Source organism: Phyllobates terribilis, unplaced genomic scaffold (genome assembly GCF_046119375.1).
Source record: "Phyllobates terribilis strain yellow unplaced genomic scaffold, ASM4611937v1 Scaffold_2__4_contigs__length_985480577, whole genome shotgun sequence".
Taxonomy (NCBI): Eukaryota; Metazoa; Chordata; class Amphibia; order Anura; family Dendrobatidae; genus Phyllobates; species Phyllobates terribilis.
The window spans coordinates 607,022,170-607,035,791 of record NW_027362762.1 but is presented as its reverse complement, the minus strand read 5'-3'; the positions used below and the strand labels follow the sequence as shown (position 1 = coordinate 607,035,791).

General features: G+C 41.6%; 1 protein-coding gene across 3 annotated transcripts in view; it reads left to right on the top strand.

The window, feature by feature from the left end:
• Positions 1-11,761, top strand: part of BAK1 (BCL2 antagonist/killer 1) — a 118,426-nt gene extending 106,665 nt beyond the window's left edge. For all 3 annotated transcript variants that reach the window (XM_073670637.1, XM_073670638.1, XM_073670639.1), the window contains 2 exons: positions 6,201-6,381; positions 11,343-11,761. In XM_073670637.1, coding sequence (XP_073526738.1) covers positions 6,201-6,381; positions 11,343-11,453 — 292 coding nt within the window. In that variant the 3' untranslated portion in view covers positions 11,454-11,761. The remainder of the gene's footprint in view (positions 1-6,200; positions 6,382-11,342) is intronic.
• The last annotated feature ends 1,861 nt before the right edge of the window (positions 11,762-13,622 follow it).

Genomic DNA, 13,622 nt, shown 5'->3' with positions numbered 1-13,622 from the left:
GCTGACTGTAGCCCTATATAGTCAGGAATATGTACAAATGTTTCTAAATGTTTACCTATAGGTTGTGAAAAGTTACTATTTAGTTTCCATCATCATGCAGCTAATGACTTGGCACATTGTGCTTAGTTCTAATTGCATCTGCAGAAATCAAACCACTGCAAAATCTGTCACTGCTGCAATAAATCTAGGGTTAGTTTCTGGGTTATTTGCATTAGGAAGCTTCTTTGTGTGTTACCTTTAAAAAGAATTTCTATTTCACGATCTATCTTTTAAAAAATATAATAAATGCTGAAATGTTGCCATTTTTACACTGGTTATGAAGCCTAATTCTAGACCCTGCTACTTGTTCCATACAGATGACTTTTCAGAAGTCAAATACACATAGGCAGCTATAGACGGCTGACTCATTGACTTTCTAAAGAAGAGCATTCTAAGCACGCTCTGAATCAGAAGAGGACACGGACAGAAGAGGGACCAAGAACAGTATATGGGCCCCCTGCAGTCCAGTAGTCATATAATTGCACAATTCCCCCTGATTAGGAGGTGGTAATGGGCCCCTTGCCTTTTAGGCCCCTGCTCAATTACACAGGTTGCACCAATGGGATGTCTGCCACTCCTTTTGCAAAGGAAAGAAAAGGGGAGCTGTGATCATCACCTACTGTTAATGGTGGACCCTGTGTTACCTATTGTACAGAGATGTGTTATCTGTCATTGTAATCCTGTCTAAAGCCATGTTCACACCTTTGGTATTTTACATCCATATTTTTAAGCCTAAACCAGGAGTGACGAGTTTCTATTATACTTTTCCTCTGATTGTTCCACTTCTGGTTTTGGGTTACAAATACTGATGTAAAATACTGACCAAATACTGAACGTGTGAATGTGGCCTAATAATGACTGCTGAAAAATCATCTATACAGAATTTATGCTATAGGAGGAGTCTTCTATTAGACCTTAGGCTCTTTTAGATGGGCTTAATTTGGCTTGTTAGTGAGCGAAGATCAATCTCATCTGCTGGACTTTTCACTTGAGCTGCCAACAGCTATATAGGGAACAAGCATCTTTAATATCTTGGTTTTGTCCGTATACATAATCTTGTTGTCGACTGCTCATCCCCCGTAATAAGGCGATAACAGAACGATCCAAACACTCGCTGAACAAGCGGTTTGCATGTTTTTCAGGTGAGCAGCAGCATTTTTAAAAGGGGCAAAAATTACAATCTAACCGCTTTTATGAACGCTCGTTTTCGGATTATTCACCTCTATAACTTTGTTTTCAGTGGACAATGTCCATGTATAATGAATGTATAAAAGATTTATTTCAGTTTTATAGGTGACAGACTCCCTTTAAATAATGAAAAAGTCATTTTCTGACTACATATTCTTTTTAGCAAACTAGTAGCCAAGACCATAACATGTATTTGTGGACTATTTCCAGCTATAACCTATTCCAATACTGTGCATGTTTTCTGTGATCTGTACATGCTTGCGTAACTTTTCCATTCTTTCTCCTGCCTCCCAGCCCGCTTTATGGGCTAGCATTCTCCATATGTCTTCAGGTAATTTTATACTACTTTGGTCTTTCTGATCCTTTAATTCTCTGTATTCTCTAATCTTTCAGTTTCCCTAACCATTCCTTCTGTTGTTCTGATTTCCCTTAACACATGACAAATCCTTCTACATGATATAACAACATGCTTTTTGCTGTTTTGTCTCATAGCACTCCAGGTATTAGGTGTGATGTAAACTGAGACCACTGAAAGGTAGGATTAAGATGGGAATAGAGTCAGCAGGGGTATCTCAGTGAGGACCACCTCCGAATTAGAATGAGAGCACAGTGCTAGACTTTCATGCTGTGCAGATTGTGACAGCATTACACTTGATTTCTATACAACCCAGGGGAGACTGTTCCTGTAAGTAATGTTTGTAGAGAAAAACAGACTAGAATAGCAAACTGCAAGCAAATGTAATAAGTTGATTCAACTGCATAATGAAAAATAATTATACATTTTTAATTTCTGACAGTGAAAGCCTTTCCTTTCACTGTCAGTCCTGTCACTGGCTAGATTACAGCGGGACCCCAGAAAAAAATTGACTTGGGGTCCCCCTACAAATTCTAACCAGCTAAGGCTAGGCAGACACCTGTGGGCTGATATTAATAGCCAGGGAAGGCTATCCACAGCAGATCCGCAAATATTTTTATACCTGCGGATTTGACTGACTCAATTGAAGTCAATGAGTAAAAAACGCTGCAAAAACGCACAAAGAATTGACATGCTGCAGATGAAAATGCAATCCTGACAGGAAAATTCCTTATCATGTGCACAGCACTTCAGGATTGTCATTGCATTAGCTGCCACAAGGATTCCCTAGCATTTTTGCGTATTTCCACGCTGAAAAAATGCCGCAAAAACGCACAGTGTGCAAAAAGCCTTACAGCCTTCAGTAAGAACATGCAGGAAATATCATAGCATTACTTTACAGTCAATGGGATATTCCCATGTAAAACATTTATGGCATACCCCAATGATAAGCCATGAATGTACAGTACATTTGGATTTCTTATTATGCTTACTTTGTATAGCTCCATGATATTCCACAGCTCTTTACAAACATTATCATCACTGTCCCCATTGGGGCTCACAATCTACATTCCCTATCATTATGTCTTTGGAGTGTGGGAGGAAACTGGAGTGCCTAGAGGAAACCCACGCAAACACGGGGAGAACATACAAATCCTACCAAGGCCAATATCTGCAAGGGAATACCCTTTTAAAGCAGATCCGTCACCTGAATATGTCTCATTGTGTAAGCCATCTTATTACAAAGGCTAGTCACTCTTATATGTTTTAATAACTTACACCTTTGCTGAGTAATTGATGCTTGAATTTAGTAGTCCTGTGGCTATTTCCAGCGTCAGACTGGAGTACCTTGGGTCCCCCACAGAAAATCATTTTGGGGGCCCACTATGTAGCTACATAGAAAAAAATACAATTGTGTGGTCAAAAGTGCTAATATTATTATTACTTATTATTATAGCGCCATTTATTCCATGGCGCTTTACATGTGAAATCAGGGTATAATATAAGGTAGTACACTTGGTTTAAAAAGAGCTGGTGCCCACATTTTGGTGCAAACTCAAAGATAAATGTCCCCTGATGTGTTTACTATTAACCTCTAAACCAATGTATTATAGTACCAGCACAGTGAATGAGATTGTATGACATCTCATCCATATACTGAGAAAACCTGCGGCGTTAATTGATCTGCGGTGCGGATTAGACATAAACAATGTATCAATTTATGCTGCGGATATTCACCACTGATTTCATCCTTTGCAACATAAAGGATCAAGTCAGTGGTAAAGGTGCACCATTACATAGTAGTAGACATAGCAATATCTGTAGGGATATTACCGCTGTTAATTTGCTGAGGGATTTCCATTGTAGAAATTCTGCAGCAAATACATTGTCAATGTACCCACTAATAGTGGGAATGTACCCGCTAATATTGAAAGAGCTTTTCTCCACATGCCCCATACACTTTTACAGAAATCTCTCTGCCACCTATAAGGCCATAACTTTTTATGTTTGTTAGTAGTTGGGGAAGAAAACTTTTAGTTAGTCAGGGATGATATAAGAGGAGGCTCAGTCATTCAGGGGGATACAGGGATGAGATGCTCAGTCAGTCAGGGGTGAAAAACGTAGAGGGGGCACAGTCGGACAAGGATGATACAGGGAGAAGATGCTCAGTCAGACAGGGGTGATGCAGGGAGGAGATGCTCAGTCAGACAGGGGTGATACAGGGAGGAGATGCTCAGTTTAGTTAGGGGTAATACAGGGAATGGGGGCTCAGTCACACAGGGGTGATACAGAGAGGAGATGTTCAGGCAGACGTGTGATAGAGAGGAGATGCTTAGTCAGACAGGGGTGACACAGGGAGGAGATGCTCAGACAGGGGTGATACAGGGAGGAGACACTCAGTCAGACAGGGGTGATACAGGGAGGAGATGCTCAGTCAGATGGGTAATACAGGGAAGAGATGCTCAGTCAGATAGGGGTGATACAGGGAGGAGATGCTCAGTCAGACAGGGGTGATACAGGGAGGAGATGCTCAGTCAGACAGGGGTGATACAGGGAGGAGATGCTCAGTCAGACAGGGGTGATACAGGGAGGAGAGGGGGCTCAGTCGTTGGTGTTAATACATGGGGAGGGAGTGCAGTCAGGGATAATATAGGGCAAGGGTCTCATCATCGGTGACACAGGGAAGGGGTGCAGTCACGGGTGATGGGTCTCAGTCAAGGGTGATATGGGGAGGGGGTGCAGTCAGTCAGGGGTGAAAGGAGAGATGAGTTAAAAAGGCATTAGCCCCTCCCCCTCTATCACCCAGGGCTAAAGGCACTCCATTTGCACTTACTCACTGTTAGGCTGGCAGCGTGGCCTCCTTCAATCATTGCAGCTGTAGCAGGGAGCTGTCTATCTCCCTCTGCTGCTTAAACTGTGGGGGATGGGAGCGTGCGTTCTGAGTGACCGCACAGCTCATTACCTGAACTGTGCTGTACAGCCGGGGAGTAGAGGACACTAATTCGCTGCGATACGGTCAATCAGTGTTAGCCTTATCAAGAGCTGCACCGCTCTCCCTGTTTGTTCAATACTTGGAACAGTGGTGACATAAAAAGTCATCGGTGCAACAGCTCTGATACTTACGAATAGCGAGCCGCAGTCTGCAGTAGGCGAGTGTGTCAGCAGTGATGCGAGCACTGCTCTCCTGGGTTGTCTAACTCTGGGAGGAGCCACGAGGAGTAGTGATGTACATGCTGGAAGGTTGTCCAGCTTGCAACTCCTCCTAGAGTTAGACAACCCAGTGCGCACATCACTGATGATGCCTTCGCTTGCTGCTGACTGCTGCTCACTATTTGTAAGTAACAGATCGCTTCTGCACCCTGATTAATTAACCAGGGAGAATGGTCTGTATGCCAGGTGTCTTATGTACACTATGTAAGCAGATGTCAATGCCTGGGAGAACGTGAATTCTCCGGTGGGCCAGTCCGTCCCTGGCTATGGTTATACTACTATTAGGTTCTCATATTACTACATCAATAATGGTGCGTTTATGTGATTAATTATGGCATATAGGTCATATATCAATCAACAATTTAACCTTTTTGTACATCAAATATCAACAGCCTCAAAATTTGTGAATGTGATCAAGCAGCCATGTTTAGTTTACACTGCAAGCACTTTACCTTAAATGGTACCACAAGGGGATGGTGCAGGTGCTGATTGTGTGCCACAATCATCGGAAGCAAATTATACCTCATAGATTATTAGCAAAACTCTTGGGATGTGTTTGTCACCTACATCTTTTTCCCCCTGAAAGTTAATTAAAAGATAAAAAAAAAACTGTGGAATTTTTCCTTATTCTTAACCATTTGGATTTTTTTCAGTTTTTTTTTTCTGTACATCGTATGGTAAAGTGAATAGTGTAATTTAAAACCAGAAAACTTCTCGCAAAAAACAACTTTCAAACTGCTATGCCGATAGAAAAATTAAAAAATAGATCTTGGAAGGTGAGGGACATAAAAACAGAAGTAAATAATGCCCACTTCTCAAAGGGCTTAACAGATTATATAAAGTTAGTTTATTTAGCGGAGTCTTGTCATATGGCTATTATTTGAAGAAGACACCAACAGAGACTTGCAGAATCTAAATATATATTTTTTTATTTTGACTCCTTTTACTTTTTGATTAATGGATGAAAATAATTAAAATGAATCATTCTGCAAGTTTGATCCCCCTCCCCCATAAACTATTTACAGTATATGCGCATGTAACCCAGTGAAAGATGAACTCATTGGTTGAACTGATTGGTTAAATGCATTCTCCTGTCCAATGCAGTTAACACCTCATTTGCACGGCATTAAAAACATGGATTAGTAAAGATTCAGGCAACGGATTGACAATATAAAGGAACTCATGAATTCATCTCTCACTGAGCTACATGCACATATATATGAGGGAGGTCAAACTTACTGACAGATTCCCTTTTAACCATATATTTTTTTATTATATGGATTTGTTACGGTACTTTATTTGCTCTTCACCACATTTTCCTTTTAATTGTTTTGAATACCTCATATGCTTTCTTTTTTCCCTAAAAGAACCCATAATGTAATTCAATGGTTACAAACTTCTTTTGCAGTGTTTTTGAAACTGACGTGAACTGGGGACGTATTTTAACCCTGCTTGGTTTTGGTTACCGGATGGCGGTCTACATTTGGAAAAAAGGACAGCATAAATTTTTAAGGAAAATCGCTCAATGTCTTGCTAGATATTTAGTGGAAAGTCAAATTGCACAGTGGATAGCAAGACAAGGTGGTTGGGTAAGTTGAAAACCTCATTTTTTTTCCAAGACCTGAGATATACATTAATCAGTACTATATATACTAGCTTTCTGTCCAAAACGAGAAGTAAAATATAATCTTCTAGTTTCCATGTTTTGTTTTAATATTAAGGATGGGCAAACCCGAACCGTAAATTTAGGGGTCTGTACCGAACACCTAGTGTCTATTCATGGACCCCGAACACTGACTTCTCCAGGAAGTCTGTGCCCTGCAGCCCAAACAAAGTTTATTGAAAGGCTGTAGCACATGCAAACAGCAAGTTTTGCCGGTGTGGGTATCGCAGCCATGACAAGTATTGGCATGGCTGTGATTGGCTGGGGCACACTGTGGGGAAAAAAAATGGTGTGCGATCCGCTCTATTTGTGCTAACCAGCACAAGTTCAACCAACAGCTGTGGGCTGCAGCCCCCAGCTGTCAGCTTTATATTGGCTGGTTATCAAAAATAATAATAATTAAAAAAAACGGAGGTTCCCCCCCTTTTTGACAACCAGCTAAGCTAAAGCAGACAGCTAAGCTGGTAATCTCAGACTGGGCGGGGGCCATGGATATTGACCCTCCCCAGCCTAAAAATATCAGCCTGCAGCCACCCCAGAGAAGACTCATCTATTAGATGCACCAATTCTGGCGCTTTGCCTGGCTCTTCCCATTTTCCCTGGTGAAGTGGCAAGTGGGATTATATTTGTGAGATTGATGTCAGCTTTGTAATGTCAGCTGACATTAAGCCCACAGGATAGTAATGGTGGACCGTCTATAAGACTCCCCCATTACTAACCCCAAAGTCAAATGTAATAGAAACATACAAACAGAAAAAAGTCCTTTAATTGAAATAAGAACATAGACTCCTTTATTTGAAAGAAACATTCCATACCCTCTTTCACCTATTTAATACTGTGAAATTAAAAATAATAAAACACTATATTCCTCACCTGTCTGATGATAATCCATATGTCCCACAATGTGCTCCAACTCTGCTACATCTGTATTGCATGGCTGATAGGTAGCATGAGACACTGAGCTGAGCCTGAAAAACTCAGATTCAGTGCCTCGCGTTGATGTCAATAATGTGACTGGAGCTCATAGCCGATGAACTCCGGTCACCTTACTGACGTCAGCGCTCGCTGCGTGAGTGCTCTCTCATGAGCGCTGACGTCAGTGAGGTGACCGGAGTTCATCTGTTATGAACTCCACTGACCTTATTGACGTAACCGCTCGGCACTGAAGCTGGCTCACCAGAGTGTCTCCTGGATTCACAGCTGAGCGGTTGCATCATGCCATGCAATCCAGATGTAGCAACGTTGAAGCACGTTGTGGGACATATGGATGATCATTGGACAGGAGGGCAAAGTGCCAGAATTGGCGCATATAATAGATGCTCCTTTTCTGGGGTGGCTGTGAGCTGCTATTTTTAGGCTGGGGGGACCAATATTCATGGTCCCTTCCCAGTCTGAGAATACCAGCCCCCAGCTGTCTGCTTTAGCTTGGCTGGTTGTCAAAAATGAGGGGGACCCCATGCCGTTTTTTTTATTATTTAGTTAAATAATTTAAAAATATGGCATGGGGACTTGTCTATTTTTGATAACCAACCAATATAAAGCTGGGGGCTGCAACCCGCAGCTGTCAGCTTTACCTGCGCTGGTTATCAAAAATAAAGGGGAACCCACGCCATTTTATTTATTTTGTTTATTTATTGCAAAGGCGCTGGCTTGTGAATACCCTCATCAGCATACACCTGCTCTCGCTGCTATCAGCTAGACCAGGCGTACGATGATAAGAGTAGTACTCTTATCAGCCGATGTCTGTGACTGGCGGTAACCTTTTTAGTTTGTTATCAACCTTTGCAGATGATAGCTTGGGAAACACCAGATGTTCTGGCCCCCCATTCATTTGAATGGGGTCCAGGTTTGAGTTCAGATACTGTTTTGTTACCCGAACCAAACTTTTTTTTTTTTAAATGTTCGGACTGATCCGAACATCTACAGGTCCACCCAGCACTATTTAATATCTAGAAGCTATTATTGTAGGGATTTTGTTACTTTATGTCCTGTCTTAATTTATAATTGACAACGATCATATAGCCTCATCTGGTATCAATATACTTGCCATTATATCAAAATTCTATTACTGGAGGTCTGAAAGTTAAACATTGACTCAGCTATGCCCGTAATTCTCATGAACTTTTCATTTTAGGACCTATAGGTGCCCTTTTGTAGAATAAAATTCAGTAGTGGACTAGTGCTTCAATCCATCTTGAAAACCGGGCCCGGGGTCACATTTCCAGGAAAGGAGATGTGGCCATACATCTAAGGGAGTTTGGAAAATTGCCTAACAAGCATGCTCGGCCATTTTCCTAACACCAATTAAAGTGAGCATAGGGAGCCGTGCATTTGCAGCCATCTCTCTATTCCTGGTGGCGCGGAATTGGGCTTGATTGTCAAGATATTTGCAAGTCCCAGAAGAGCTACATGTTTTTAAAAGGTATCTATGGCATATGCTTTGGATATTCTTTATATTTTCGAGATGTGAATCTCCCATTAATCAGTTGAAATACCTTTATGAGCAGACAGTGTCTCCTTCATCCGCGAGACATATACATGTTATGTCTGTTTTTCACGGATAGTACATGTACCCATTAAAGTCTATGGTGCTATTCACTTTTTTTCCGCAATGATTTGTGTTTAAAAGAATCATTAAATTAAAATACATCTTATATATGTTACCCTCCTTCAAAATGCTTGTTGAGGTAATGCAGAAATTTCTGCAACTGAAAAATCCATCTCCTATATATAAAAATGGGGTATTACTGCAGCTTGTGCATGACCAATGGTAAAAGAAATTGATAACTCTTGATAAATTATATTTGCTTTTTCTTTCTGCTCTCATTCTCTTGATATGAGAGCTTCTATCTTACATAGTGTACAGCTTGCTGCCAAGGAGATCGATCAACAGAGCCTCGCTGAGTATGCTTAGTTACTATATTCCAGGTTGAGGAGTTAGCGCCTAAGATCCCAGCCACCTCTGTCCATCCCATTTATTTCTATAAAACAGTTGGCTGTTCACCTACCATTCCCTCCCCCTCAACTTCTGAGCTGTTATCAGTCTTGCAAAAACACCAGCCCTAGCCCCCAACAGTACCTTCTTCCAGAACCACTCTCCTAATCATAAATCTTACTTTCCAGAGACCTGTGTTTGTTCAAATGCCCTGTTATCTCTATATGCAAATATAGTAATTACAGTGTACACTTCCGAAAAAATCCACTGATAACTGAATGTGATAAGGCCCACATACACATAGACTAATGTTTGCCGAACCTGACGATATCGATGGGTTTGGCTGGCACTCTAATATGTATGGGAGCCCAGGACAACTGTTTGTAGGGAAGATGTTGATCGGACATGTCTGATTTCAGACTGTGGATCGATTTGATCTTCCAGAGATGAGCTGCCACTAGACATGTCTGGTGATGGCTCCCTCATTAAGGAAACAGGAACACTTGGCTAAGCTGAATGAACGCTTCTGTGTATGAGAAAGCCAATTGGCCAAACTGTTGTTTGGCTGACAGCCATCTAATGTGTATGGTGGGCTTTACAGTAGAACAATAAAGCTCAGCACAAGTTCTGCTATACCACTGGCCAGAAATGTTACTAAGGCTGTGTGCCCACTATGCGTTTTTTCAGCGTTTCCGCAGTGGCAATTCCACTGCAGAAACTCTTAAAAAGAAGGTCTGCCATGTTACCCAATGATAATCCGCATGTGCTGTGCACTACCAATTGTTTTGCGGAATTGCTGCGTTTTCGCCGCCATTGACTTGCATTGAATCGCATAATATCCTCATCACTACATGTGCACATGCGGATATCATACGGATATCATGCGGTTCAATGTGCGGATGGTACCCGGGTTTGGAGAAGAGGAGACTCTCCTCCGGACCCGGGTACCATAGTACCTGTAAAAAAAGAATAAAATAAAAATATATATTATACTTATCTTCTGATGGCCCCCGGTGTCCTTATCCGATCCATCCTGGCTTGCCGGCAGCTCGCGGTGGACTAAAAGGACCTGCGGTGACGTCATTTAGTCATGTGACGGGTGACGTGACCGCTGACGTCGGCGGTTGCGTGAGCCATCACATGACTAAATGACGTCACCACAGGTCCTTTTAGTCCACCTCAAGCTGCCGGCAAGCCAGGATGGATCGGATAAGGACATCGGGGGCCATCAGAAGGTAAGTATAATATTTATTTTTTATTTTTAAACATTCTTTTACGGTCACACTATATGAATCCATTCCATTTGCATTAATTTATATAGTGTGACCAAGTTGTCAAGCACTTTTCAAGTGATGCTAAAATCGCTTGGAAAGCGCTTGACAACCCGCATGCGGAAATGCATGTGAAGAACGCTTCACATCCGCATGTCCCTGGCAGAAAAACGCATGTACAATCCGCATGTACAATCTGCATGTGCAATCTGCATGTGCAATCCGCATGTGCAATCCGCATGTACAATCCGCATGTGCAATCCGCATGTGCAATCCGCATGTGTTTTTTCTGCCAGGGAGATGCAGAAACGCTCAGGAAAAATCTGGAGCATTTCTGCATCGTGGGCTCATAGCCTAAAGGACGAGTGCCCATCCCCCAGAAACCAGGCCATAAGGAGACCTCAAAGCTGTGAGCTGCTGAAAACACGAGTTGACAAAACACCTATAAGAGAGCTGTCGTCTTTGAAAGATACTTTTTTTTTTGTTTACCCCGTCTTACTCCCCAAAAATTCTGCTCAGAGTGCCTCACAGCTACAAGTTACTTTTCATGATATTGTAGTGTGTCAATTATTGTAATATTTAATTGAAGTTGAATAATGTATATTTTATTATTTAGTCCACACAAATTGCTAAGAACTGATATCTAATCTTTTTCCTATATTCTGTTTTTATTTTAAACAGGATGCTGTCCTTAAACTAACAAATAACAGTGTGAAATATGTACTCATGGCATTGGGTGTCGTTCTGATACTGCAATTTGTGATGCGCCGTTTATCGTCACTTGACCGCTGAGGAATGGACACATTTCTGGGAGTATGTTTCTTCATCATTCAGGTGCCTGTCACGAATTATGTTGCTGCAGTCATGAGGACTCTTAATTTCTAAACAGCGATTTTTTTTTAACCCAACTTGATCTATGGGTTAATTTCTAAAGGCGTTCTAGATTTTATTCATGTGCTACAGTACCTTGGCACTTTCATTTTAAAAACCAACAATTAGGAGCGAATTTATAACTTTGTTACATTCTCAGGGAATAAAGGGTAAATTGTTATGGTGCATCTTGAATATATTCATGTTTTAATAAATATGCCTTTCTACAATCCTCTCGTTTTTTCCTGTTATTGTCTTTGAAAACAATGAAAGAATTTTGGATGTGAAAGACTGCAAGGCAATAGTTTAGAGCAACAAGGACTGTCCACAGGCTTAGTGCCTCTCTATTGTGTACCTCAGCCCGACTTTGTGCAAAACACCCTGCCCCTTTTAGGCACTTAATATGAAGTTGTAGTTGTATTAAAATACTTACCCGTCACCATTTTCCCTTGATTTCACTGTCATTCCGGTCCTCTTATTAGTCACTTTAATCAAATTAGCCAGACCACAGAGGGATTTTGTCTGGATTGGAAGTAGTTTTCACAATTTAAGTCTATGGAGCTTCGTCCTGAGGCTCTATATTATTACATTGGCGGAAATGGCATCGCCCCACATGGCAGCCCCTTTGGGAGGCCGCAAAGGAGAGGAGTGGTCACATGACCCAGAAAAGGACCAGAATGGGGCTGGAAACCAGTAAAGGTGGTGTTCAGTAAGTATTTTTAATGCAACCACACTGCATTACTGGTGTATATATAGAAAAGTTTTGGGGATTATGTTTTTGTGAGTGTTTCTTTAAATATACAAGACGAGCATAGGCCAAATAAATTCAACAGGTAATATTTTACTGAACACAAGTGTAAACACAGCAAATTTTTTTTTGTTACTATCCATGCAATAAGTGATGATTTTAAAAAAAGACCTCATTCTTAAACGTTGCACAGCTAACAAAATTGAAAAAACATGAAACTATTTAAAGGGTGCTTGTTAGCACCAACTGACTATCCAAAGAAAGCACAGCTACTTTATGCCACCTTGGTGTGGCTAAACAGTTCAATCCACCTTCTCGCCTACGGCTCTTCACTGATGCCTGTAAAGCCAGTGCTGTCAATCACAGAAGTAGGGGTGGACATAGATGCAAAATAAGAAAGTAGGAAGGCCTATGCTTTTGTTTCAATAGTCATTTTGTGCTGACAGATCCTTAAATAAATTCTCTTGCTCAGGTCTATATCCCTTTTTCACTGAGCCTTTCCTTTTCACCCGACACGCTTAATGCACGCTAACACCATACTCCCAGTTTATGCCTTTTTAGTGTCAATCTCTAATAAATACAATATATTTAGAGAGTGAAACAAGGTCCTGGAGAGCGACAGCCCTCGTTAGGAGTCCCGTCTCATACATGAATTTCATTTCCACAGGAGCAATATTCCGTAACATCTCAATAGTGGGGTCCTGTGTCACGTTTATAGAAGTGGGACATGCATCCATATGTCCTGTAGATGAGCAATAAATGTCTGAGATGGGAACACCTCTCAAAGGGATGTCTTTTTCTCTTTGTCAGTGTTCTCTGTCCTTCTGTAAATTCTCTGTGGCTCAGGGTTAGGTTTCCAAGGGCACTATCTCTGCCATGTTGTCTCCTGGTTCCGTCCAGTAGGTAGCCAAACTGCTTCAATGGCAATTCTCACTTTGGTATGCGACCCTGCTCTACAGCTTCCCACTTTCTATTGTCACGTCTCCTCACCTCTCATACACTAACTTCTCAGCAGTAGTATTAGAGTGATCCTCTGCCTCCCTGTGGAGACCAGCTTGCTCCTTCATATGACCACGGACATGACCCATTTCTGCTTAGACCAAGCACACTTAAACTTGGCAACTTACCACACAGTCTCCAAATGGTTGTAAACCTCCATTTTATGTGGGCACTTTTCTGACGTGTCTTATATTGTGGTACCAGTGTATCCATGTAACAATACTTTGTCCCCCTGTGATTCGTTCTCTATGTCTGCCTTGCTACTGTCCCCCAATAGTTTCTCATTCCTTCATCCATTAACCTCAACACACAAACCTCAGCACCATTGAGCGTGACAACCCATC